We start from the raw sequence: 27,554 nt of genomic DNA, 5'->3' as shown, positions 1-27,554 counted from the left end.
AATATACCACCGAAACGCCGTAACTAAAACGACAACAGTTTATGGATTTTCTTCTTTGCCTTCTTCTCCTTGATAGGATCCAAGCTTGTTTCCACCTCTTCCCGACAACTGCCGGCTCAAAAACTCCGCTCCCTTCCTCCTCCGTCTCCGCCTCCAACTTTCCAACCGACGTAGCCGCAACCACCGCATCAACCGCCGGATTACTATTACTATAACTTCTAGTAGTAAACCAAGGAAGAATCCCTTCATAGTAGCTAAACGATGACCTTACCATAGCCGTGGCGCTAAACCAGCATTTACGTATCTCCTCTGACGTCATCACCGCCGACGATGATGATGACTTAGCTCCGCCGCCGCTACCGCTTCTTTTGGCCGGGAGCACCAAGTAGATTTTTCCCGGCTCGAGTGTGTTATCCGCCGGTAAAGGAGTCAGCTTCTTCTTCACCGTCTTTCCATCTTTGTTGAATGTTATCGACGATGGATCAAACTCGACAACGACGTGTTGAGGATTCTCCAGCATGATCTCAGCTACCGTCGTCTCTTCCTCTAAGTTTTGTACTCTTCCGTCGGATAATACAACTTTTCCGCCGGACATCGCCGCCGTTTCCAGCTTCCGGGAGCCGATTGTGTTGCCCATCCTAAGACCAGGATGTCATATGCGTGTAAACTTATACACACGCAACATAACACACATGAAATGGTTTGGTTTGTATGGAGTTCGTTAAACGGTTCCATCCTTTACTTTAATGATTATTTATTCATATTATTGTATTGGTGTGGGTTTGTTGGGTGATCTCACGAATGCTTAGGGTCTTGATCCAACGGTTGAGAAACTCTTTTGCTGCTGGTACATCTATATCTACATCTACATGATTACACGTACTTAAAGAGCATGATTAATCCGGTTCTTAATTTGGAGTTCTTAACTCATGATTTGATATTTTTTCTTTTACACTTTTCGACTAAGAACCGGTTCTTATATCTCTTATTTAACAATCGGTTCTTAGTTTTTCTTAGTTAAAAGCTAAGAAACGGTTTTTAGCCGAAGCTAAGAACATTCCCTAAGAACCCTGATTAATCATGGTCTAAGACTTCAATTTTTGTATATAATTCACTATTGCGTGAAACTAAAGTCAAAAACTGTTCAACCACACATGTCTATCTACTGGGTTTAGTTAACTAACTTCACAAAGTTATAATCCAAAGTTTAAAATAATATGAATTAAAAATTTAAAGTCACTACAAGAAACAAAGGCAAAGAGACACACGAGAAGCTAAGTTTCACGACATTTCTTACAACACATGCAAAAAGAAAAGAAAACGCAAGACAAAATACAAAACGGGATTTATAGAAAGCTTACTTGATGTTTTAACAATAATAACGCCATGTGTTGGAGAGGAGTCTTGGTGGCTTTGGTTACTTGATGTACTGAGAGAGCCATTTGAAGCCTTCGCCATAACCCATCTTCCTGACGATGCTGCACATGAAAACCTCCAGTGGTCTTACGTTTGAATCCACTAGGTTGACTTTGCCCTTTCCCGTGGTGAAGTTGGAGAGGCCGAGATGGTAACGGAGCTCGTCCTCTGATGCTGCGTACGGTATGTCTATCTTGTTTCCAAGGATGAGGAAAGGGACGGTGGCTAGAGATTCGTCTGAGAGAAGTGCGTCCAGTTCCTTTTTCGATTCTGCGAATCTCTCCTTGTCGTAAGCATCCACTAGGTACACCACAGCATCCACCTGCAAACAAAAAAAACAGAGTATAAATCATTGAAACTAACTTTCATAAAACTCTTACCAATGAAGAAGTTTAAATGAGTTGTGACATTTCGAGTTAAAGACTATAATTCTACTATGCTTATCGAAAAAGCTTTATACTCAGGATACTGGAGAATTACACGAGAGTGAAAATGATCAAACATAATGAATTGCCTATGAGCAAAAATACAAACCGGGCTTTCACAAGGAAGAATAAGTGTGCAATATCGATCGAGTATTAATCATCGAAACTAATATTTTACAATACTCTGCCACTGAAGAAGCTTGAATCAATTAAAACATTTGAAGTTATAGAGTCTGATTCTACTATTTATCGAAAAAGCTTTAGGACAACTGGAAAACTACAAAGATGGCTTTCACAAGATGATCTAGCATGATGAGTTGCCTATGAGAAAAACTATAAACCATGCTTTCACTAGGAAGAGGAAGTGTGCAATATCGATCTAATGGGTGACTCGTGAGCAAACTCTTCAATGTAGATCTATAGATGTTAGTGAAAGAACCAAAAGAATCTTCAGAGTGTAAATCATCGAAACTAAATGGTTCACAAAACTCTGTCATTGAAGAAGCTTGCATGAGTTGAATCATTTGAAGTTACAGATTCTTATTCTACTATACTTATCAAAAAGCTTTGTACTCAGGATAACTGGAGAACTACACTCGAGTGAAAATGCTATAACATGATGAAATTGCCTAAAAGGAAGTGTGCAAAATCAATCTAATGAACGACACATGAGCAAAGTCTTCAATATATGGACTATAAGGGGCAGTAATGAGCTGAAGTATGAGCAAAAAAAAATCTCAAGATGCACTCTATGATATGGTAAATGGCAGAAAAAAAAGAAGAACAAGGTGATATGCTTTACCTTAGCGTAGTAGTCCTTCCAGACCCTGCGAGCAATCTGATGCCCACCCAAATCAAAAGCCTTGAACTTGATTTTACCAATGCTAAGCTCTTCAGACGTTGGATGCTGCGTCGGCTGATGCTGCACCAATCTCTGTTTCACCAATTTTCAAAATCACATAGTATCATCTAAACAGATTTGTTTATATCAACAAATAATAAAAACACTATAATGAATCTAGACTAAGCATCTATAAATGGAAGGTTCCTAAATCGAAATTCAGCATCTCCTCCCAAATTAGAAACTTCTCAAACAGATTCAATCAAACCTATTAAACCACAAAGAGGATCGATCCGATAGCGAAAACTGAAGCCTGATCGAATCAATTAGAAGAGATCGAGGTAGAGATCGAACCTCGTCCTTGAGCATGTGAAGCAAGGTGGTTTTGCCGGCGTTATCGAGGCCGAGGAACAAGATCTTAGCCTCTTTCTGCCATAACCCTAGCGAAGCGAGAACACCGTAGAACCAATCTATCATGAACATGATGATTACTCGCTACTACTCGATCCTCCACGATCGCCACAGAGAAGAGAGAGAGATCTTCAGATTCTTAATTAGCTTCGAGGTCGAGTAAAGACGAGAGAGGCGATTCTCTCTGTTAGAAACCGGCAAGCAGTGCGGATTCAGAAACGAGAAACAGACCCGCGTTGATGGAGTCTGCGTCTACAGAGAGGATAAGCCCGATTAGATTAGGCCCAGTAAGCCCAGTTATAGATTTATATATAGGCTCCCATAAAATTTCGTGGGCCTTTTAGCCGAAGAAATCAGATTAGGCCTGGGCATTCGGAGTCCCAAACGGGTTTCGGTTTTATCCAATCGGGTTTCGGTTTTTCGGATTTATTAAAATCAGCCCCATTCAAATTATATGAAAGTTCGGTTCGGGACCGGTTCGGGTTCTATCGGGTTCGGGTTCGGGTCGGGGTTAGTAAATCTTCAAAGAACCGGTACAACCCAATATACTTTCGGGTTCGGGTCACAATCTTTTTTTTTCGGTTTAAAAATACCTGATTTTTAGCTATTTTATAACCAAAACATGAGTAAAATCGGTTCTTCAGTTTTAAAATACCTGATTTGTACCTATTTTGTAACCAAAACTTAAGTAAAATCGATTCAAAAATAAGGAACATCAACTGTGATCATTCAAAATCAAACGAAAAGTAAACATATTTACTGATAAAAAGAAAACCAAATAAATAAAAGCATAAAATGAAAACCAAGTTCTCATGAAATGAGAAACATTGTTTCACGAAAACAAAATCAAAATCTAAATACTTCAAGATTCAACGGCCATCTTCAACCACCAACCTTCATGCAATAGAACCACCAACCTTCATGTAATAGATAAGTATTTTAGATGTTCAATATTTCATAGTGTATTTTGGATACATATTAGGAATTGAGATCATGTTTGGTACAAGATCTTTTCGAGGTTTTGAATATTTCAGGTTTTATTGGATATTCATTTAGATTCGGGTTCGATTCGGATAATACCCATAATCCGAAATACCACAAAACAAGATCCATTCGGTATTTACGTCGGGTTCAGATCGGTTCGGATTCATTTTTATCGGATCGGATTCGGTTCGGGTTTTCGAATTCGGTTTATTTGTCCAGCCTAAATCAGATGATTGTTTTTATGTAAATAAATTAATATCGTACATTATTTATATTTTTTGCGGCGCTATTTAAGTTTATTATTTTTAAAATTTGGCAGTTCAATTATATGCGTAATGATGATTTTTCAAGAATATATACCAGAAAATGATTAGTCGGCCAGTTTTGGAACATTTAATGGTTAGATGTTTTCTTTATACTAATTGAAAATCATCAACAAAAATCCAACGTAGAAAGATAAGATTGCAAGAAAGAACACAAGATAAGCACAAATGTCAGCCTCCGGTGTCCTGGAATAAAAGAAATTAATAATTATATAATATAATAATTTAACAATAATAATAAGTAGACAGCTGATAATTATGCAACCCGTTGTTTTCGTTCTAAATATAAAACATAAAAACATAAGAGTATGGATCATCTACAGAGTATGAATCAAAATGGAAACTTGATCCTATAGATTTTTAAAAGATGTGTTTTGTTAAAGTGATGATATTAGAACGTATGGTCAAGTTCCATTTGGGTTTATGGTCTCATTTTCTTTTTAATAATTGAAAATACAAATTCTGAAAAATAAATAAGCCAAAAGAAAGAAGAATATTAAGATTGTATTTTCTTAAATTAAAAGTGGAGCCCACAAGTTTAAATTTCTGGTGTACTCAGCAGCAGCTGACCAGGCGACCGTTGATAAAGCAATCATATAATTCGTGAGCCTTTAGGCTTCATTTTCAATTTCACTGACAGATACACTTTAAAATATGGAGTATATAATTATACTGTTATATAAGTTAAAAAGGTCGAAAATGTTACTATAAGTTTTTTTTTTTTTTTTTTTGCTAAAAATGTCACTATAAGTTACATGAATTAATTATTGTACGTGGTTTCCTGATAAGGAGTCACAAGTCAGATTGCCATAATATATATCAAATAACCTTGAAAAAAACTCATCGCTAGGTACCATACTACCATAAGTTAACAGGGACTTTTTATCTAGTGTTGACATCCACGTTTTGAGCCTAATAAATCAGTTTATCATCTTTTTCTTTTGCTGGGTGATTGTTTACTTTAACCTATTACTGAATTTAGTTGCTGCATCGTAGTGAGATTGTAGAAACTTTTGTGTATTTTTTGGTTTATAGGCCTAATTAATTAATATACTAGTTGCCAAAATGAAGCTCCACGGCCACTCGGCCAGAATGTATAGACAATTTCAAGGAGAGAGTGACTTTTGATGTCATTTATTGTGATGGGTGTATTTAGTTTGTTGCTCAGCCAGCCAATCCTATGGTTTGACATCTTTAATCCAAATATATAAATGAAATTTTTTTAAAGAAAGGCAAGAAATGACAAGAAAAAGTTTCGATGAAATGAAAGCTAACCTAATGTATTACTCTACTTTAGGGGCAATCGAGTTTTAAGATCACACACCACAATGATTCAAAGGGTTGCCACTATTCTTATGCACACAAGATACATCAATCAGTCTTTCATTTTTAACAGACATATAACATTTTAACGTAAGAATAGTATCATCTATTTTCTTTTTTCTTTAGAAGAGAATATTATCATCTATAATTTATTATCATATTGAAAACTTTGCCAATCAATACACAAATAACGAACTTGATCAACAATTTTATTTCAGGTTTTAAGTGGTATAGATTTTTCAGGTTTCTTTCAGTATCTTCTTTGGTTCCAACAACTTGATCAACCATTTTATTATTCTTCAAACTTATTTCTTCGAACTTCAGCCATTATTTTATTCTTAAAGAAAGAAAAGAGAAAAGTCGAGGTTTATTTTTTTTTTATTTTTTATTTTTTTTTAAATAGTAGTCTTCCTCCCTATAGTGGGACATCAGTTTACATAAAACAAATAAATTTTTAAAAAGACACATGTGAACGAAAGCGTTAAAGCGATAAAATTGAGACGTCGTTACGGCTGGAAGTACGTAAACCAAGTAACAAGATGAGACTCCTGAAAAGATTGAGAGCGTTGGGTTGGTTGAACTGGTCTGCGGTCCATTCCTATAAGTTTTGCCTTCATGATCACTTGAATTTCCTTGATAAGGAGGTGGGCTGATCTGCTTGTTTGGTTATGCAATCTCAGGTTCCTTTCACGCCAAATGACATAGCATACTGCCTGAAGTAGAAGCTTGCAAATAAATTTAACTTTGGGATGTGAAGAGGCTGTTAAAACCCATGTGAGAATACCATCAAAAGAGTGAGGCGGATGAAGTGTGGGATGAGTGAAGAAAGACGACCAAACCTCTGCAGATACAAGACAATCAAAGAACAAGTGTGATCGTGATTCATTAGCCCGGTCGCAGAGGAGGCATGAGCTTGGCACAGCCATTCCCCAAGTTATCAGCCTATCCCTTGTAGGTAATCTGTTTCTGGTTGCAATCCATGCCGTGAAGGCATGCTTTGGGATATTAGAGCTGAACCAGACAGATTTGAACCAGGGAACATGCGGAGGGCTCGGGTGTAGAGATGCCCATGTCTTTGTGGTAGAGAAGTCTCCTGGAGAAGAGTCAGGTGAATGTTTCCATTGAAAGAAGTCTTGGGCTAATGGGTCCAGGTCATAGGATACAGTTGAAAGGCAATCCCGAAGGAAATGGTTTATAGGATGGCGACCCCTTGGAAGGCGCCATCCATTAGAAGTTGATGCCATAGAAACTGAATCCATGTATCCTATACCTGAGACCATAGGACCTGAGGCTCCACACAATTCGAATAGAGGTCCGAGTCCTGTCCAATTGTCGTGCCAAAAAAGAGCAGTTGAGCCGGATCTAACATTGCAGACCAAGAATGGGCGAGCTGTAGGCCTGAGCTTCATAAGCGATCTCCAAAGCCATGATCCAATATTCTGAAAGTCCGCGTCCCAAAACATTCTGTTTCCTATTAAATGTTCCTTCACCCACGCTACCCACAAGGATCCATTGGCAGCAAAAATAAGCCATATTAACTTAAGTCCGTAAACCTGGTTCGAATCTGCCATTCTTCTTAGTCCCAAGCCACCTGATTTCTTTGGTGTACAAACCGACTCCCAGGAAACCTTTGCACCTCGTGCTGAGTCCGGAGTACCATTCCAAAGAAAAGCATTGCACATTCTCTCTAAAGAGTCGATACAAGTTTGTGGAAGTGGGAAAATAGCTGCCCAAAAATTGAAGATTCCATATAGGACAGATTGCAGCAGCTGAAGTCGACCCGCAAAAGATAATCTCTTAACTGTCCAAGAATTTATTCTAGCTCTAACTTTGTCCAGGAGAGGCTGATAGTCCCTAGGTCTTAGCTTGTGAGGCATTAGAGGCAAACCGAGATATCTTACCGGGAGAGACCCTTGCGATATTCCAAATCGTCCTGCAAGCGACCGAGCGAAGGTGATGTTCCCTCCATCCACGAAGAGACACGACTTTGGTAGACTGAGTCCCAGACCAGAAACTCTGTGAAAATCAGATAGAGTATCGATGATCGCAGATAAGGATGTTTCTGATCCATCGAAAAAAATCAACATGTCATTAAATGTGAAATGAGTGGACTAGAACAGCGAGGATGTAGAGTGAACTGATTTGTCAAGGCGGCCTGGTCAAGCTTCTTAGACAGGATGTCCATAACTAAAACAAAGAGAGAAGATGTGTGATCTCATAGTTGACAAATTTTACGACCTTTCAGCGTGAACTCTGAATTTTGAACGAATCATTCGTCCAGCTCTTACCGAACGAACGCGTTTTGTTTTATTAACTTCTCATATTTTATTACATATGATTTGGACATCATGTTATGGAAGATATGTACTATAAACCCGTCAAAGCTGTCATTTGCATGACTAATATATATAAATGATTTAAATCCGGCTTTGTTTCTTGCAACATACTAATATACATGTTTTTTTTACTGATATTACTATACATGTTTCACTATTTGTTAAGTTTAATAAATAACTAAGGACATATTTTTAACAAAAGGACATGATAGTTTATGCAGTAATCTTTATAAAATAACATTCAGTAAATTAGTAAACTATTAGGTTCTTGATTAAAATTTTGATTTAATAAATTCATATATTTATAAAATAATATTTATTATTTATGACCTATCATATAATATTTATTAAATTAATGTTTGATAAACTACATTCTTATTTTATTTTTGATTTGATAATTTATTTATAAGTTAATATCATTCCAAACCAAAAAAATAATTATTATTTTGATGTTATTAAAGTATATAATTTTTTCTGAATTTTTTTAATTCAAAACCTATGAAGTCCAAGTATAGAATTCACAATCTTTAATTAAAACATATTGAATTGATGATTCCTTTTCTTACAAGTAGATTATAATGTTTCAAGTAGATTGTAATGTTTCAAGTGAAAGCTTTTTAATGATTTAATTGAGTTTTTAAGCTGCCGAAAATGTTTTCCGGTGGAATTTAAATAAAAGGTACACACGCGTAAGGGTAAAACAGGCAATTAACTTATATTATTTTTGCTTCAAAAGCTGTATAAAGTTGCAGTCTCTCTGCCATAAAGCTCTGTCTTCAGAGGGATAAAAAACAGAGCAACCGCTTCATAAAAAAAATAGAGCAACGTCTTCATAAAAAGTTAGTTTCCAAGAAGAAAATTAAAGAAAAAAACAGGCAAGGATCGAGAGAGAGATGGGAGAAGTGGTGATAATCATTGATGAGACGAAGAGTTCGAAACAGAGAATATCGCGTTGCAGAATCTGTCATGAAGAAGAAGCAGAGAGTTTCTTCGAAGTTCCTTGTGCTTGCTCAGGAACCGTTAAGTTTGCACATAGAGATTGCATACAACGTTGGTGTAATGAGAAAGGAAACACCACTTGTGAAATCTGTCTTCAGGTTCTTTTTTTTTTACTTCTCACCAATTATCATATTTTTTTCAATCTTTACTTTTTTTTTTTAATGAAACAGTTTGATTTTTCCGGTGAGGATATGTTTTTGATTTTGTGAAGTGCGCTTAGCTGTTTTGTCTCCAAATATTCTTTTATTTTCCTGAATTGTTTATTGCGTCTCTGTTTCTTCCGTGTTTGTGTTTGGTCGTCAAGTAGTTTCATAACGATATTAATGAACAATATTGCAAAAATAATAAATAATTTGGTTGTATTTCTTTCTAAATTGAAAAATAAAGTTGGAAACCAAAAATGATTACTGGGTTTGATTGTTTTTTTATATGGGACCTAAATTATCAAAACGATTGCTAATGTTTTTTGTTTTCTTTAAAATTGAGTTACAGTGATATAAATATTCACTTGAATTATGAAGAAATACTTATGAACTACAAAAATCATGCAGGTGTACAGACATGGATATACAGCAATTCCAAAACCAACCAAGATGATCGAAGAAGAAGAAGTCACGATCGGGTAGTTATATTCTTTTTATAAAAGATACCAAAATAAATTAAGTTAAATAAACTGAAAATTGGGATTACGAATAATTGACTCATTGACGTGGTTCCCTGATTCTTTCCTTGTTTACGCGTACAGAAGATAGCTTCCAAATAGTTTATTACTCATATTCCACAAATAATGAATAATACTAATAAAAATGATAATTTTTGTTAATGAAACAGAGAAGGTGGAGGAGGAAGAAGAAGAAGAAGAAGATTAGTGTCTATAACCGAACCAGACTTTACTCAGTCTAACTCTGTTGCTACTTTCTTCAGATCATTAACTTTCACTGTAAGTTACCGACCTCTCTTTTTTTCTCTAACTAGTTTAATTTCTGGAAGTATTTTTATTTTAGTTATTTACCAGAAGTTTTGGCAGATAGGAAGTATAACAAGAGAGATAATCCATATTAGTAAATAAATAAGTCAAAAACAAATTATGACGAGGGAAAAGGTCGTTATTAGTTTAGGGAGGTCTCTGAAATAGATATGGCAACCACTACTTACTATAGTCATAGCTTTTTTTTTTGGCCAAATCTATTTCGTAGCTATGTGGCAAAGCCTATAAGTGCTATTATAATGTTTCTTTTCCCACCATGAATAAAGCGAATTCTTCAATTTATTTAAAACCAAAAGTAAAATGTTACCGTTATAAATTTTGTCACCATTTATCTGACGTATTATGAAAAGAAGAATTTGGTGAAGGATTTTTTTAAGTTTGTTGCAGAATTGGGGGTTAGAAAAATTATATTTAATGGTTGGAATGTGTAAGGTTGGGTAAGTTTGGTAGTTGGCCAAGAATTTTGAGTTTTTAGACTCAACAATTTTAAAACATTGCCTCACCTAAAAGATCACAACTCCTAACAATATATTTTTTTCTTACCCTTATTACCAAATTCTGATAGTTTTATATCCAGAGCTAGTTCTAAAATTTTGGACCCATTTAGTTAAAAGTTAAACCAATGTTTTTTAGTGTGTATGAAAACATTTGGTTTAAAACTAACGTATACACATTATTATTGCAGCTAGCAGTGTTGTTATTGATGAAACATACATTCGATGTGATTTATGGAACGGAGGAGTATCCATTCACTGTATTCACGGTAAAAACCAATGCTCTTTTTATTGTCGACACGAAATCATTTACTAATATTAAATCATAAATAAGAATTGGGTGAATGGATATATAAATGCAGGTACTAACATTAAAAGCCATTGGAATTTTATTGCCAATGTTCATTATCATTCAAACAATCTCAGCTATTCAGAAAACTATCCGTCGTCGACAGCAATATCCTGTAAGTTCACCAATTTACGTTTAATCCGTCAATTTCCAAAACTCATAGCTATAATGAAAAATGCATATGCATGTATGTTTGACTATATATTTGGAAATAATTTGCATGTGAGATGTGAACATTATTAGTATTTACGCATGCTAGTACGGATTAATTATAGGTTTGTATAGGGTAACCACGTTTTGAAAAAGATTTGTGATCATGGGAACAATCTTTTAAAAACCATATTTTTTTAAAAACCATATTTGACTTTGAATATTCATTCATTCATTCATCATTTAATGCCAAATGTGAAGTTTCAACTTTACTCTCTGAATATGCTGACTTTTTGGGGGATGTTTGACTTTTGAATATTAGGATTCTGAGGAAGATACGTTGAGCTCCTCTGACGACGACGAAGATGAGTTGGACGATGATGAAGAGCAACAACAACATTTGGCATAAACACGCATATTAACCGAGATTAACTATTCTTTTTTTTATTTCTTCTAATTCATTTTCTTTTCTTTCTTTTTTAAACGAAAAGCATCTATTCGATGCTCATTGTACAATCAGTACAAATTAAAAATAAAAAGAGACAGTAAATTTACATATAAGAAAATCAACTTTATACGGTTAAAAAGAACCACAAACAGGAAAGGCGTAGAGCATCTAAAGTCTAAACCAAGTAGTTACCGGAGAAATGTGTTGGTCATGTAGTGTATGTAGCTCAGACAACGAGTCCTATGAAGTTGAGTAATCTGATGCAACACTACTAGTGATCTGTTTTATAAGAAAATCAGTTACCTTCATATGGCTGAGGCTCCTACGTGCGCATCTATCTTAAAAAGCTCATAAAAATGTACTCATTTGCTTGCCATCAAAAAGAAAACCATTTTCATCCTCAAATCTCGAACCAGTAAACAAGTTCTCATTATATATAACCAATAGAGAACATACAGAACCCATTTTCAACAATGTTTTCATATCATACCCGGACCAAATCTTAGTTAGATTCAACTTGATAAGCATTTTTTCTTGACTACTTTTTTTTAGTTAGTGATTTGTTATGGCAAAACAATGCAATAGTAAATGGCCCAGATTTGATCAAAAAAAAAAAAAGTAAATGGCCCAGTCACATTAAATTTCCAGAAGTTAGACAAAAGCAATTTTTGTTACGCAGTCCTTAAACAGCAATTCTACAACAAAATCCACTTCTAGCGCACACATAACAAAAGAGAAGTCATTCTTGGTTTGTGTTACTGAAACTTTTTTAAAAACAAGAAAATTGAATTTTAGATAAAACGGATGTCAAAGGTGTTGGGATCAATCTGCCAAACATTCAAAGCTGCATACTCCTCTAAACACTCCTTTAGCTGAGCCTCACTGTATCCCTGTTTTCACATCCAAAATCTCAGTGATCAATCATCCGTTTAAAAAAAAGAAGAAGATGAAGAAGAAGTAACAAACCTTTCTGGAGATCCAGTTAAGCGCATTTGCGTAGCTCACATGAGTCTTGTTCGACCTCGCAGCTTCGTCTCTAATGATAGAGTACGTATCCGATATTGCATCCAGTCCTGCTTTCTGCCTATCATCCGCATACAACGATATCTTCGACATCTGCATCAGCCTAAGCGCCTCATCCACGTCACTCTGTGCCACCGACTCTGAGAATCTCAGCCTCGCTAGTGCAGCGGATATGCGCAGGATGCTGAGGAGAGTCCTCACTGTTGTGTAAGAATGAGGAGTGTTTGATTTCGCTTCCTCTTGCCTGATGCTTGAGTAAGCTGTTGCTATGTACTCCTCTAGCTCCGCTGGAACGTATGGTGATAATCTCCTTGCAGCTGAGATGTATGCACTGGAGAAACACACAGAGATGATGCTCATGTTAGAGAGTGTCTGTGGTGAGTCTGCAGAGACAAGAAGAGTTTTTATAGAACTTTACCGGAGAATGTTAGGCTCCAGCGGCTCAAAGCCAAGGGCGGGAGATTCATGTGTCTGGTGCACGTGAAGCACGTGCTTAGCTAGTTCGAGGTCGCTGTCCATGTCAGCTCGGTCTAAGATCAACCAGAGAAGATCGAATCTTGAGAGAAGCGCTGGTGGAAGGTTTATGTTTTCAGCTGGTGTTCTTCGCAAATCATATCTACCCCTTCATAGAACACAAATATATACATATATTCAGTATAGGCATGGGCGTTTTTTACCCCAAACCGAACAAAAATATCCGAACATGACTTGAGAGCTTGGTACTATCAGGTTCGGTACAACCTGAACCAAACTGAAATCCAAAATAGGATTCAAAAATATCCGAAATCAGTTAAATATGTTAATGATTTTATATATATTAGATAATTTGATATTTTAGAGAATTTTAAAGATTTTGTATTTTGTTATTTGTTATTTGGAATATGTTTTAGCTTGTTTAAGTAGTTTAACTAGTTTTAAATTAGATTTTTGAATAATTTATATATTTTGAGTATTTTTTTGTTAATTTTGTAGGTTTTTTTTTAAATATATTTTTTTAGTCATTTCAAATATGAGTTATAATCAGATTCGAAACAAATCCAGAAGAAACTGAACTGAACCTAACTTGACTCAAAAATAAGTAGTATAAGTATAGTACCAAAAATGCCCCCCCAAATGCCCTGGCCTAATTCAATAAGTGATATTTTTATTTTTAAAATTCATATTATGAAAGATGAGTTACCAGGCAGGATTGGCAGCAGCAAGAACAGCTGTTCTAGCGTTCAGTGACGTGGTGATCCCAGCTTTAGCAATGCTTACAGTTTGCTGCTCCATGACCTCATGAATTGCAGTACGATCCGATTCATCCATCTTATCAAACTCATCGATTGCACAGATTCCCATGTCAGCCAGAACCTGAAAACAATATCAAAATGTTCTAAATCATATAGCTCTCAGCCAAAACATCATATATTCCAAAGCAAAGAGTCTGTGTTGTATCTCTTACCAGTGCTCCTCCTTCAAGAACCATCTCATTTGTTACTTGATCTCTCATAACAGCTGCGGTGAGACCAACTCCACTGCTACCTTTTCCCGTTGTGTAGACTCCCCTTGGAGCAACGTTTATGATGTGCTTGAGAAGCTGACTTTTGGCAACTCCGGGATCACCCATCAGACATATATGCACATCTCCTCTGATCTGTACAGAAAATTCATTCCTGGCTCATTAAGGAAACGGTGCAAGATAATGTTAAGAGGAAAGTAGACTTCACCTTCATCCCATCCTTTAACTGCCTATGAGGAGCACCCACAAGGAGAAGGAGCAGAGCTTTTTTGATATCTTCATGTCCATAAATCTCAGGGGCCAGAGATCGAGATAGCTTGTTGTAAATGTCACCATCCTCAGCCAAACGTGCAATCTGTTCTTCCTCATCTTTCTGGAACTCATATCTGTAGATTATAATTAAAAAAGGTCAACATGCTTTCTAATATTGTGGACAGATTTAAAGTTGTAGTAGCGTAGGCTTACTCCTCGTATTTCTTCTTGAAATGAGTAACAGCTGTTGCTTCCAGATACGTGTCTGCTACTAGACCAGCTCTAAGTGCCTTAAACCCAGTGTAAGGGATGGGAAGAAAAATCCCTGAGAATTCAACAACGTCACCAGGTGCTACCTACAAAGGGTTTAAATGAATCTAGTAAGGAATTAACAAAACTCTACCAAAAATAATAATAATATATTTAAATAGAAACACAACCTTTCTTGTCAGCTCTCCTCTTAGATGAACAGTCATTGACCGAGGGATATGCCCTTTAGGTACGTGCTCAGCCAACTCTTGCATCTTAGCCTGCAATATAATGGATTATCAATATCAGTGCAACATTCACATAAAATGAACACTCATCAACTAGAACAGAACCTCCTGAAACTTTAGAAACTTTGATGCTCTGAGCTGGAGGATAGGATTTCCAGATTTGCCGTTAACGCGACAGCGGCTTGAAGGGCACTTAAACAAAGGCATGAAGACTCTAGATGTAACTTCCTGATTTTAGCATAATCAGAATTAGTATTTATTAGGAGAAAAGAAAGAAGAAGAAGGTATTAGTATAGTTAAGTACCTGGTAGATTTCATGACCACAGTCTTCACAAGTGTACACAGCAACTGCCATCAGAGGCTTGACATCTGAGCAACGCGTCACAATACCAGCTATCCTGACAAGCTGCCCAATGTGTGAAGCCTTCACCTCCCTGATGGTAGATGGCCTTCCCTTTGAAGGAGCTTTAAAATAAACCTCGCTGAATACAAAATAAATTAATTAAAATACTATTGAAAGAAACATCCAAACCTAAACTAATCCAAACAATCCAGAATCTCTCACATAAATAGACCGCAACATGTAATATTAGTTTAGTCTTAAGCCTCACTCTAATTCAGTGTTCTCTAGGCTTTGCCTATGTTTTTTTCAGTTGAGCTGAAAATATTTGGTGATAGTAACTTACTAAAATCTTTTGATCTCTGAAGGGATCTGCTGCCGCGGATCTGAAACATCAGCATTATCAGCCCCTTCATCGGCTCTCTGTGTCATGAGAATGTCATGATCATCGTCTGGAAACGCTTCCGTGGGTTCAGGTAGAAGCTCGTCAATAGCAGAGGAGAAAATTGAAACGTATCTGCGAGTGTTCTCAGTCAAACGTCCGATAAACTCATGAAAATCATCAAACCCCTTGTCCTGTAATAACAACAACAAAAAGACAGGTAAGCTCACTTTGAATTTTCCGACAACTAAAAAACGAAACAGAACAACTCACATTGATTAAGTCCTGAAGATCGATCTGAATTGCTCGAACCTTACGATTCGCAACTTCTTGCTACAAAACAATGAAGATTGATACTTTATCTAATTAATGAATCTACCAATTTCAATTAGATTGTTAATTAAATCGAATAAGCCCTACTCTTACAAAAAGGGGGAAAATTGGAAGGAGCCCAGAAATCAATTTCACTAAATATGAAAGTTTCCCAGAAAATAAAAACTAAAATTATGAGATTAGCTAAAACCCTAATTGAATCTACCAATTTTTTCAATTAGATTGTTAAATTGATCGAGTAAACCCATAAATTACGGGGATTCGCTAGATGAGAAACTCACGAGGATCTCCAAGTACTTAGATCTGCCATTAGCGTCGGTGAAGTTCGCGAGAAACTCCTTCGCAACCGCTGCAAACAATAAAGGGTAAAGATCACAACCACATAAAAGAGAGTAAGAGTTAATCGAGAATCAAAGATGTTACCTTTATCAGCTTCGAAATCATGCTCTTTCATGGCTGAGAGACTCTTAGGCTGCTAGCGAGAGAAGGGGAGAGAGTGAGAGTGAGAGAGAGAGCAATGAGGAGTGACTTGCAAAATTTGGCGGCAAAGCTAAGTAAATGGATGTGAGATTTAGGCGGGAACATTATACGAGAGCGGCGGGGGTTAAATGGACGGTTCAGATCTAAAGGCATGGTGATTACATGGACGGCTCAGATTGTGATCAGCACAAATGACGAAAATACCCATCTCGTTAAAAAAAAGAGGGAGAAAAAGTAAGTGTGGCTGCTGGGAATCGAGCCCAGGTCTCCACGGCCACAACGTGGGGTACTAACCACTATACTACAGCCACTCTGTTGCTAAATCTTACACAATGTTTTATAATATACGAATTACCCCTACCAGTTACAAAATACACAATGTAGAATATTGTACAAATTACCGCTACCAGTTAAAAATAAAGAGAAGAAAAAGAATTGTGGCTGTGCTGGTAATTGAGCCCAGGTCTCCACGGCCACAACGTGGGATAATAATACTCGGCCAATTTCTTTAGCAAATCTTACACAATGTTAATACTATTACAGTATCCGTGTTTGGTTTGACATTTATGTGCAATAAAATGTGGGCAAGCTGTCTGTGTCACCTTTCATTTTTCGTCGTTACGAAAACTACGTTGTGTAATTCCTACTGACACGTCCACCATCTACGATTCATAATCCCATTAAAACATTTGTCTATAAAGCTATGATCTTTCACTCTATGTGTTCTATATTTCACAGGGATACATCTCTATTTTCAGCTCAATTGGCGTAGAGTTCAGAGAACTTCTCTACCATATTAGTTGCTTATGTATGATGTATGCCTACATCTATCTCTGTTTTTCTATGTGCTCAGCTTTTGTTATAGCTGTTTCTTTTGTCAGTATAGCTTTATTGTCAAGTATTGTGAACATTTCCTCCTCTAATGAAGAGTAAGAATCTATAAAATGTTGTTTGATCAAAAAAAAAGAAGCTATGATCTTTATTCTTTATGTTGACATAACTTCTGTGCTTCTCATTCTATTCAACAGTTATTATTTTTTGCTTTCATCAAACTTTTTGTGTATAAAAGCTATGAATTTTATTTTGATATGACTTGTGTGATTCTCATTATATTCGACTGTAGGTTTTTCCTTTTCATCAGACTTGGTCAACAACATCACCTTCATCTTAGGCCTTCAAGATCTTCACGAAACAAATAGCCAAACAAAAACGAGTCTTGAATTCATTTTGAGTCTACAAAAATTCCACACATCTTCCTGTAAGTCTCCTCAATGATCTCTACAAATTTCTTGATTATTGTTCTTTCTTCAACCTAAGACGACCACGACCAATCTCAATCACACATGTCTTGATCCTTTTTACTTTCTGTCGGAAAAACAATCTTGTTCATATTTCTTCTCTTACTTTCAGATCGGAATTAAAAAAAACACTTTCTCAAGATGGCATTTGGCAAAAAGGTAATTAAAAATTCTTATCCTTTTTAAAATATTATATTCTTTACTGATGAAAATTCCCGGGATCAGGAGAAGATTCGTGTGTTTTTATAACAAACAAAAGAAAAAAATTTGTCAAAATAAAGATGAGATAAAGACATGCAAAAACAGCACTAAATATTAAATTGTGTGGATACACCTCTTCGTAGATTTTTCCTTGTTAACGTCATCTCTTTCCCAACAATGATCTACCAAACATGAATCTACACATAATTGAATCTGAGCCACGTGAAAGATATGTAAATGTATTATATACCCTTTCATGTTTTTTTGTTTCTTTTTCTCTCAGACTGTTGTAAACTAGTAAGAAGCAGATCAGACCAAAAGAGAAGAAAAAATGGCAGGAGGGTCGTTTGGTCCGACCGGTGTAGCTAAGGAAAGAGCAGAACAATACCAAGGGAAAGTCACTAGCTATGTCATCATCGCTTGCCTTGTTGCTGCTATTGGTGGAGCCATCTTTGGTTATGACATTGGAGTCTCAGGTTTGGAATCCATATATAATCTAAAACATTGTGTGAAAATGGGTCATGAGATTTTGAGTTTTTGTTTATACAGGAGGAGTCACATCAATGGATGAGTTCCTTGAGGAGTTTTTCAAAACGGTTTATGATAAGAAGAAGCAAGCTCACGAGAGTAATTATTGTAAATATGATGATCAAGGATTAGCTGCTTTCACTTCTTCACTCTACTTGGCTGGTTTGGTTTCCACTCTGGCCGCTTCACCGATTACAAGAAACTATGGAAGGCGTGCGAGTATTGTCTGTGGTGGGATTAGCTTTCTTGTTGGAGCTGCTTTGAATGCTGGTGCTGTGAACTTACCAATGCTTCTTGCGGGAAGAATCTTGCTCGGTGTTGGCATTGGATTTGGGAATCAGGTTAGACAAAACACATTCTTTTTGTTAGGCATGGGCGGTTTTACCCCAAATAAAGCCCCGACCTTAACCCGAACCAAAGAAACTGAAACGCCATCCAAACTATTTTACAAAAATATGCGAACATGATTTAAAATCTTGGTATTTTCGGGACCGAACCAAAATCAAAACTATGATCCGAAAATATCCAAATTCAGTTAAATATGCTAATGTTTTTATATATAATAAAGTAATTTAGATATTTTAAAGTATTTTAAATATTTTGTAGTTTGTTTTATTTATTATTTTGAATACATTTTATTTAGTTTAGATAGTTAACTAGTTTTTAATTAGATTTGTGAATAATTAATATATTTTGATTATTTTATTGTTAAATTTTAAGTTTTAAAAATATATTTTTGGGCGGTTATTATCTAATCTGAACCGAACCAACCCGAAAATTAGTAAAATCCGAATGGATTTATGAGCATAGTACTAGTACCGAAAATCAGAATCAACCGAACTGAATCAGACGAGGTCTTCATCTTCATGAAACTTAACCTGGTTCTGTCTTGTTTCAGGCGGTTCCTTTGTACTTATCAGAAGTGGCACCAACTCATCTCCGAGGTGGTTTAAACATGATGTTCCAGTTAGCTACAACTCTTGGAATCTTCACAGCCAACATGGTCAACTACGGTACACAACAGCTCAAGCCCTGGGGATGGAGACTCTCTCTAGGTCTAGCCGCATTTCCAGCTCTGCTCATGACGCTAGGCGGCTATCTCCTACCTGAGACACCAAACAGTTTAGTCGAAAGAGGGTTAACAGAAAGAGGAAGACGAGTTCTAGAGAAGCTAAGAGGAACTCAAAACGTAGACGCCGAGCTACAAGACATGGTGGACGCAAGCGAGCTAGCCAACTCCATCAAACACCCGTTCAGAAACATCCTCCAGAAACAGCATAGGCCTCAGCTAGTCATGGCCGTTTGCATGCCGATGTTTCAGATCCTCACGGGGATAAACTCGATCCTCTTCTACGCGCCTGTCCTGTTCCAGACGATGGGGTTCGGAGGAAACGCGTCTCTCTACTCATCAGCGTTGACTGGAGCCGTTCTTGTCTTATCAACGTTGATCTCCATAGCGCTGGTGGATAAGCTAGGACGGCGAGCACTTCTCATCAGCGGAGGGGTGCAGATGATAATATGCCAAGCTATAGTCTCAGTGATCTTAGGCCTCAAATTTGGAGACGACCAAGAGCTGTCTAAAGGGTATTCGATAGTGGTAGTCATCTTCATTTGTCTCTTTGTTGTAGCGTTTGGATGGTCGTGGGGACCTTTAGGGTGGACCATACCGAGCGAGATCTTCCCGCTGGAGATTCGCTCGGCGGGTCAGAGTATCACTGTCGCTGTGAATCTTTTATTTACTTTCGTGATAGCGCAAGCTTTCTTGTCTATGCTCTGTGCGTTTAAGTTTGGGATCTTTTTGTTTTTCGCTGGATGGGTGTTGGTGATGACTGTTTTTGTTTACTTTTTGTTGCCTGAGACCAAAGGAGTGCCTATTGAGGAGATGACACTCTTGTGGAAAAGGCATTGGTTTTGGAAAAAAGTGTTGCCTGAAGCTGAGAGTAACAATAGTTCTGTATGAAAGATAGATAAATATAATATTAAAACTGGTTTTGTAATGTCATTAGTTTTTTTTTTAATGATTTTGTCAATAATCATCAAGAAAGTTTTATTGCATATGTAAAGAAAGGTTTGGTGATCATCATATCACCAAGAAGGATCCAAAAGCTATAGAAAGATCACATTCTTCTCCATCTTCTCTTCTTCTTGATGTGAATTTGAAACAGACTGTTGTTTCCTCCTCTCTTGTCTGGATTCTTCGACATCAAAGAGATGGCTGCAAGCAATCTTTCTAGGGTTTCCTGAATCTTCTTACGCAAGGAACTTAGTTCTTCGTATTCTCCAAGAAACATGGAATAGGAAGAGAGGTTGGAGGCGGAGAAACTGAGTTACAAGAGCCGGCGTAATCTACGGAGAGGATCTCCGATTTTTTGAAAGCTCCGATCTGCTTCTGCACAGTATTTGGTTCAGGTCTGATTCTGTTAGTCGACGCTACGTCAGTTATCTTCAAACGATGTCGTTTTTTATCGTCTTCATAGGCGCAGCTATTAAGAAACGAGCTCAGTGTCTCGCCGCGTTTGAGGATCTTGACTTGACCCATGACGAGATTGGTGTTAGCCGCCGGGGATGCAACTAGCGTCTTAGACTGAGTGGCCGTGGGGGAACGCTTGAGTCGGCGAGGAGCAGCGTTCGAGTGACGGCGAGGATTAGAGTTACGGTGGATTAAGGGTTCGTGATCGAATCGATGGTTTAAAGTGTTCCGAGAAGAGAGAATCGCAGTGGCCATCGTTTTAGCTAAGTCTGATTAGAAAGATACTACTTGAGAGTCAAGGAACCTTCTTATATAGAGGTTCCGTGAATCAACCGACTAAGAAAAATTTAATAACTTAATTTAACTTAGGAACTTTAATGTAATATTTCTAATTCAGTTTAATTTGGGACTTTTATGTAATTTTAACTTTTAATTTAGTTCAATTTAAGGGAGATGTATTAGCTCTGAGCAGATGTACCAAAAAAAATTCAAGAATCATGAGATACACACTTGGGTTCTGAGTTACGGCTTATTAATTTCAAGAGGAAACGGTGGTCTTGTTGTTGTTGTTGTTGTGTTCCTTAGATTTAGCGAGCTTGGCTTGTATGAGTTTGTCCAAGATTGGTGGTTCCAATGGAGTCACATCAAGACACCTCTCTGAAGCCGCAACGATCACCTGTTAGTGCAAAAACACACAACACGGTCCAAGAATGAATGGTCAGACACACATACACTCAAAGAAAAGAGAAGGAAAGGCTTTGATGTAAATCACCTCGTCGAGCAAGAAGTCAATAGCAGCTTCGTCCTCGACTGTTTCTTTCAAAGGAGCTTTTAAGAACTGAATGTCTAGCTGAATCTGCTGGAACCCGCTCCTGTTAAACGTTTGGAGCCGCACATATTCTTGCAAACTCTTCAGACACAGCTTCACTGTTGTCGTTACAACTGATTCCTGTTAAGTAGTATTTTAAGAATGAAAACAAAGAAAGATCAGGAGATGACTCTGGTGCGTGTTTGATCCTCCTATAACTTATAAGAGAGCCTCGTAGATTTTTTTCTTACCTGGGTAAATTCAACCTTGGTGAATATTTCTACTTTTTGCTTGAACAGCTTTGCAAGATGCGTCTCGAAAAGCTGACTTCGAGCTCTCTGTGAGTTCGACCGTGCCATCTTATCGCTATGTAGTGTAGTGCTCCGTGATGAGGTTGTAGTGTTACTTCCGTTGCTGTCTGATCTCTTGTGCTTTCGGAAAGTTCCTTGAGGTAGAATCTGTTTCACTTCTTTACCGACTTCTTCCAACTGCAAAGCAGAAAAAAAAGCGTTATATTTTCAGGCTTAATTATTATATTTACTAGAGGTTGAAAAGAGAAGAGTTTTCAAAACCTGCTGAAGAAGCATATCGACATACATGTGAACCTCTCGTGGCTCCTTGTGCTGCACAATATTTAGAAAACAATTCACTGGTAAAATGCTTCTTTAAGAAGATTTAATCACACGACAAGAAGGTTACCTTAACCCAGTTTGGTGTCTTGAACCTCTTTCTTAGTACATTCGATATCTTCTGTGTTCTCGTGTCTATGTACTGAAATATAAAACGATTTAGTTAGCTGATGCTTATGTTTTTTTGTAAAACGACATCAACTCTTAGAGTTTAATTCATACATGCTGGAGAAGTTTCTCGCTGGCTGCGTGGAAGACCCGGCAGAGTTCTCCAGGAATAAAAGCTTGGGAGTTTCCGCCAGAGAAGGAAGCAGTTATTTCCTGAATTTTAACATATGGACCTTCTCAATTCCTTTACCAATGTCGTTTATAGTTATTACATCAAGCTAGCTGTACACATGTAAGACCGTTACCTCAGCAATTCTCGGGATGACCTTTTGTTCGATGACGACAGAGAGCTGCGCCAGCACAAGGATGAGACCAGCATGAATTTTCTCACTCGATTTTCCTTCAACCAAACCTTCAGTCTCGTTTGATGAGCTAGTTTTTCCTGAGAGCACTAGGAAGTGAGACTCAAGTGACCTGAAGAAGTCTTGAAATCCTTTCTGAATCCAACCGATGAGTAGGTCATTCATCTTGACAAATATTCCAGTGTTTTCATCAAGAAGCTGACGGAACTCCTGAGATGATAGAAAAACATAAAAGCATTTTTCAGCATGGAATTTGCACAAGAGAAAATGATAGCAAGAAAATAACATATTTACGATAAATAACAGAAGAAGGAATCTGCCTGAAATATATCTGTGGTGCCTTGAAGAACCGCCTTTCCACTAGCTTCAAGAACAACCTTCAGTACTTCCCCATCAACTACTTCCTTTTGGTTGATATCGAATTTTAAGAGTGTATCTGCCAGGTATGGAGACCTTTATTTCAGTTCTGAGTTCTTCAAAGTCTAACAAAACTTCACAAACAAACTAATCTACTCTTGGGCACTTGCTGCTACCATTGTCAAATTACTCAACAAGGCTATGTGACAAGAGGTATTATGGATTTTTCTAGCTTTACTCATTCTCTATTTCCCTTACTAAGATATTCTGAATCCAGTATATATTAAGAAACAGTAAACCTGATATATCTTGTTGAAGATGAGAAAACGTCCTCGCAACAAATTGCTTCAGAGTAACTTGGGCAGCCTGAAATGACAAGTACTAGTAAACATATATAGCTCCTCTCAATTCATAGAAGTAGAGCCACATAAAATAGTTGAGGGGTAACCTCTGCGGATAAATCAGAGAGCGCAGCCTCAGGTAGAACCTCGTCCATAAGTACCACATCTTCCCATATAATTCCTATGTCCAACAGAAATCAGACAAGGTATACCGTTATTACACTGATTTAATCAAATCTTTCAGAGGGAAAGGAAAGTAACGTAAGGAATTAGACAGTAGTAAGACATCAGCAGGAGGAAAAGCACTGTACTCACGAAAAATTCCAAGAAAATCTGCTGCAGACACCCGTTTTCTTATGTATAGCTCCATGTTCTCAAAGTGCCTAAACAGCCGTAAGTGTTAGAAACTCAGTAATCTAGACACAAGAAAACCCTCGGTTTATGGATCCATGTATCAAAGAAAAAGTACATTACGTTGTTGTTAAGGCTCTCGCGAGTTTAAAAAGTCTTTCTTCCGAGTCAGGGAATATTTCTCGATAAGCACGCATAGCCTCAGAAAATCCACGTACAGCGTCCTGCCATAAAAGAGGGGCAAACACTAAAATACTGAGTGAAAACAAACTTGTCAAGTCTGCTAAAACAAAAGAACTAGAAGAAAATAATTATCAATGTGATGACTAATAAGCAAAATAACAGAGTAAAGCAGTTGCTGATATTCAAAGTTCTTGACAGATCCACTCAGCATTGATGTGTTCAAATAGAGTCGTCAGAAACGCAAGAGACAAGGAAGTGGCGTACTTAATGTTTACCTCATGAATTTTAGCAGGACCTTGGTTATTGCTTTCCTCATCCTTAGATGAAACATTGTGCTCTGCAAGTTTACTTGCCTCATCGGGATTTATTTGGAGACCATCAAGAGATTGTTCCAGCTTTTCCAAGAGTTTGTCCTTTAAGCTATCAACCTGCAGGAGTACAATCCAATTTATGTCACAGCAACCAGTAATAGTCTATGCAACAAAGACAACAATTCAGTTGCATAGAAAGGAGTATGAACTTTGTACAGATGCTTTAACACATTATGCATGTCACAAATGATTGATCAAAGAGAAAGAACTAACTGGGACATCTAACTGCTTAAGAAGCACTGCAGCTTCAGCTCTCGCCTGTATGGATTCTGAATCTGAAAATAGCTTCGTCTGTTGAGAAGAAAGACAAAATAAGTTTCTCACATCAAGAAATTCCAAGATATGACAAGAAAAAACGAAGGTACCAGTTCTTATGTTTATCAGATTAATAAAGAGTATGCAGACTACTGTTTGATTCAGATTAATATAGATAACTAGGCCCAAAAGGTATACCTGCAAGTTCTTAATGATGGTTTCTATAGCTTCTTCAGAAGCTCGTCTGCAGTCTTTGAATGATGTATCACCGTATACCTAAACAGAACGAGAATTTCTTATTGTCAAAACTATCTCCGTATATTAAGAAAGCAAAATGCACAACAAACACTAAAAGAAGACTACAACAAATGGGAAGTTATCCGAGGAGAGAGAAATAAACCTTGAGAATTGGCATTGCTCCAGTATAGAACCTGACAGCATCACCATAAGCTTCTGACTTTATGCATTTTTGGAGTCGTGCAGGTAAATCATAAATGAACTGCTCTTTTTCACAAAAACAAGCTTTTGAATAAATTCACAATAGCAAGCAGCATACCACTGATAATGATCAAGTAACAACAAGACAAAAATATAAAATAGCAGATCACCTGAACTTTACGAAGAAGATTACGTGTCCGGTGCAGTTTCTCTATATGCTCTCTCTTTTCAAAAAGAGAAGTGTTAACCCCATCACTCCTCGATTGCACTGACATTATCTGCAGCAGCAGTAGCAATGGAATTAGAACTTCATACAAACATCAAATCAAAACCCTAAAACTGAACATTTATTCAATGTGTCCCAAACACCTTGTGAAGAAGCTGGTCCATGTTGCCTTCCATCCCAAAGATATTACTCTTCATCCTATACAAGATAAAAAATCAACATACATAAACTTAGTATAAACAATCCACGAGTTGTTTACAAGGTACCTTTTGATTGTATCAGTAGCACTGATGAACTTGTTGTAATTCTCATAGACCAGCATTTGCAAATCTGTATCCAGATTCTTAATCTCAGCAGCCATTTGAACATGTCTTTGCAAAAGCACATCCAGATTTGACTTCTTAATCTACACCACAAGATCGTTCCACATTATTTTTTTTTCTCAAATCTAAATCGCAATTGAAATCGAATCGAGAGTGGGAGACTAACCATGAGATCCATGTACTGATCGGCATCGAAGGAAGGGCCGTTGATGTTGTCGAAGGAGGTGCTGATCGAGGAAGTAGGGGTGGAGATGGAAGGATCCGGAGTGTAGAAGCTCGAGAGTAGATCTCTCATCCTCTTCGCCTTCTCGTCCATCGGAGCCGCCTCCGTCGCCATTTTTTCTGTTACCGGAAGATAATTTTAAGCCCACGGAGATTCGAAATGCAGGAAGGAAGTGGATCCGATCAATCAATTCATGAGGAATCCGATGATCAATAGTTCATTGATGTACTTACATGGTGATTGGTGAGGTCTCGGAAGATGAGAAGCTGGAAACGGTGACGTATCCGGTTCGAACTATGTCCAGCCGTCCAGGTAAGGTAAGATTAAAACCGTCCGGTTTACTTTTTCAATTTTGGTTCTCAGTTTTGCAGATTTTAATTATTTTGAAAAACGCAAAACATGATTTTAGATGTAGAATTTTGTATTCACGAAAAATCCTACTCTATTTAAATTTTAACACACAGTAAAACTTTTTTAAGTTCTGTTATATGTATTATGTAATTTCAGTTGCAATTTTTGTTTTAAAATTAGAGTTTTTGATAGCATAATGCATGAATGATTTATTCTTTGAAACTGATTATTAAAAATTATTAATTTTAACAATTAAGGAATATTTTTAGAATTTCTTCATGTAAAATGTATTCTATTTTTAAAAGCCCCATAGTATTTATAAAAAGTTTTTGCATTACTTTCAGTTCATTATAATAATTATTATATAATTGGATTCATGGAGATAATGTGAATGTTACACAAAGAAACAACTTTAAAAAAAAACATTTTTCATAAAATAAATTTGAAGATATAATTATTATTATTTTAGAAAAAGATATAATAAAGGTTAATATTGAAAAAGAAAACTAAAAACAAATGTGATAATAACAACTAATTATTAAATTTTGATTATTAAATTATCTATATAACGAATTTAGTGAGAATTTATATATAAATATATAAAAACCTCCAAAAATCAGACGTCCGTAATTTCACAGCTAGTTCGTAAAATTGGATTTTAGGAAAGTTCTATTTATTTATTTATTTAAAATCAGAAGATGCCATACCCCCATTATATTTATACAAAACCGCGTATTTGTAGAAAAGAAAGGAGTTCACGAAGTTTGACACTTCCCCGTGAATAAATTCAATAGACAAGTGTGATTTTGTGTGATTCAATCTACTATATATACAGTTGTGGTCTACGGTAATTCAGAGAAGAACAAACTGACAATGAAGAAAACAACACAAACTTCCTTTTTTCTCCTACGTTTGCTGCTTCTTATATGCCTAGTCTTTCAGGTTTGTGTCACAGAGGCTAGATTCCGCCACCTAGGTCAGTCTCTTCTTACTTTGTAAATCTCTTTCGCTGTTAAAATTTTGCAATTTACTATATTCTCGACTTGTTTTCTTTTCTACTTTTTAACATATTGACTCGTGTGTTAAAAGGCGAAGAACGGACTTTCGATACACCCTCCCGTTCACCTAAAGCCAAAGGCGGACGGAGAATGAGCTACGGTGGCACGTAGAGATGCTCCTAGGGGAAGTGAAGTTACGGGAATATTGAACTGGCATTGTCAAACAGGTCGAGGACCTCCTTGTGTTAATTTAATATACAGTCAGGAGTCCACCACGAATAAAAAAACTCTACTGTTCAGTTTAGTTATCATATCATTCCAAATAATTGTTTGAGACTTTTTCTGTTCTTTTATAAAATTCATGTGTACATGGTAAAAATAAAGTTTACAGTAGTAATGTTTTTGATCAAAACAATTCAGCTAACTCACTAGTCAAGC

At 36.8% G+C, this 27,554-nt stretch overlaps 6 protein-coding genes, 1 non-coding gene and 1 pseudogene across 8 annotated transcripts; 2 read left to right on the top strand and 6 right to left on the bottom strand.

Moving 5' to 3' along the window:
• Nucleotides 1–23: 23 nt before the first annotated feature.
• LOC125577964 lies at nt 24–976 on the bottom strand (annotated as a pseudogene).
• Nucleotides 977–1,196: 220 nt separating this feature from the next.
• Nucleotides 1,197–3,297, bottom strand: LOC125577657 (GTP-binding protein SAR1A). Its single transcript, XM_048739206.1, has 3 exons — nt 3,037–3,297; nt 2,644–2,775; nt 1,197–1,738 (listed from the first exon to the last, which is right to left on the bottom strand). Exons 1-3 carry the CDS (start codon nt 3,163–3,165, stop codon nt 1,418–1,420), a joined length of 582 nt encoding a protein of 193 aa, XP_048595163.1. The 5' UTR covers nt 3,166–3,297; the 3' UTR covers nt 1,197–1,417.
• A 5,524-nt stretch (nt 3,298–8,821) lies between these two features.
• On the top strand, nt 8,822–11,597 carry LOC106435593 (E3 ubiquitin-protein ligase MARCHF8). The gene is made up of 6 exons (XM_013876497.3): nt 8,822–9,156; nt 9,610–9,680; nt 9,890–9,998; nt 10,732–10,809; nt 10,903–11,004; nt 11,362–11,597. The coding sequence occupies exons 1-6, from the start codon at nt 8,953–8,955 to the stop codon at nt 11,446–11,448; spliced, it is 651 nt and encodes a 216-aa protein (XP_013731951.2). The 5' UTR covers nt 8,822–8,952; the 3' UTR covers nt 11,449–11,597.
• A 541-nt stretch (nt 11,598–12,138) lies between these two features.
• On the bottom strand, nt 12,139–16,374 carry LOC106426657 (DNA replication licensing factor MCM7). Its single transcript, XM_048739205.1, has 14 exons — nt 16,239–16,374; nt 16,097–16,164; nt 15,756–15,815; nt 15,447–15,676; nt 15,065–15,242; nt 14,866–14,988; nt 14,704–14,793; nt 14,477–14,619; nt 14,220–14,397; nt 13,955–14,146; nt 13,691–13,863; nt 12,929–13,132; nt 12,454–12,841; nt 12,139–12,377 (listed from the first exon to the last, which is right to left on the bottom strand). Exons 1-14 carry the CDS (start codon nt 16,267–16,269, stop codon nt 12,279–12,281), a joined length of 2,157 nt encoding a protein of 718 aa, XP_048595162.1. The 5' UTR covers nt 16,270–16,374; the 3' UTR covers nt 12,139–12,278.
• A 160-nt stretch (nt 16,375–16,534) lies between these two features.
• Nucleotides 16,535–16,606, bottom strand: TRNAH-GUG. The gene has a single exon. It is a non-coding gene; the product is annotated as a tRNA-His (tRNA).
• Nucleotides 16,607–17,377: 771 nt separating this feature from the next.
• LOC106426671 (sugar transport protein 7) lies at nt 17,378–20,385 on the top strand. The gene is made up of 5 exons (XM_048739203.1): nt 17,378–17,553; nt 17,706–17,752; nt 18,078–18,270; nt 18,344–18,663; nt 19,221–20,385. Exons 3-5 carry the CDS (start codon nt 18,126–18,128, stop codon nt 20,280–20,282), a joined length of 1,527 nt encoding a protein of 508 aa, XP_048595160.1. The 5' UTR covers nt 17,378–17,553; nt 17,706–17,752; nt 18,078–18,125; the 3' UTR covers nt 20,283–20,385.
• BNACNNG01140D lies at nt 20,276–21,235 on the bottom strand. Its single transcript, XM_013867319.3, has one exon. It carries the CDS (start codon nt 21,045–21,047, stop codon nt 20,586–20,588), a length of 462 nt encoding a protein of 153 aa, XP_013722773.2. The 5' UTR covers nt 21,048–21,235; the 3' UTR covers nt 20,276–20,585.
• Nucleotides 21,236–21,250: 15 nt separating this feature from the next.
• Nucleotides 21,251–26,043, bottom strand: LOC106426662 (vacuolar protein sorting-associated protein 51 homolog). Of its 2 annotated transcripts, XM_048739202.1 has the most exons (21): nt 26,001–26,043; nt 25,711–25,886; nt 25,488–25,627; nt 25,365–25,419; nt 25,166–25,273; nt 24,958–25,056; nt 24,756–24,833; nt 24,516–24,593; nt 24,207–24,359; nt 23,872–23,972; nt 23,713–23,780; nt 23,505–23,578; nt 23,356–23,422; nt 23,020–23,135; nt 22,643–22,909; nt 22,452–22,550; nt 22,300–22,371; nt 22,173–22,223; nt 21,852–22,088; nt 21,565–21,741; nt 21,251–21,468 (listed from the first exon to the last, which is right to left on the bottom strand). In XM_048739202.1, the coding sequence occupies exons 2-21, from the start codon at nt 25,879–25,881 to the stop codon at nt 21,331–21,333; spliced, it is 2,349 nt and encodes a 782-aa protein (XP_048595159.1). In that variant the 5' UTR covers nt 25,882–25,886; nt 26,001–26,043; the 3' UTR covers nt 21,251–21,330. The 2 variants fall into 2 exon arrangements, with proteins under 2 accessions (XP_048595159.1, XP_013722835.2); XM_013867381.3 differs by having other exon boundaries at nt 25,711–26,032.
• Between the last annotated feature and the right edge of the window lie 1,511 nt (nt 26,044–27,554).

The sequence above is a fragment of the Brassica napus genome, chromosome A9, assembly GCF_020379485.1.
Source record: "Brassica napus cultivar Da-Ae chromosome A9, Da-Ae, whole genome shotgun sequence".
Taxonomy (NCBI): domain Eukaryota; kingdom Viridiplantae; phylum Streptophyta; class Magnoliopsida; order Brassicales; family Brassicaceae; genus Brassica; species Brassica napus.
This window is presented reverse-complemented; position numbering and strand designations above follow the sequence as displayed.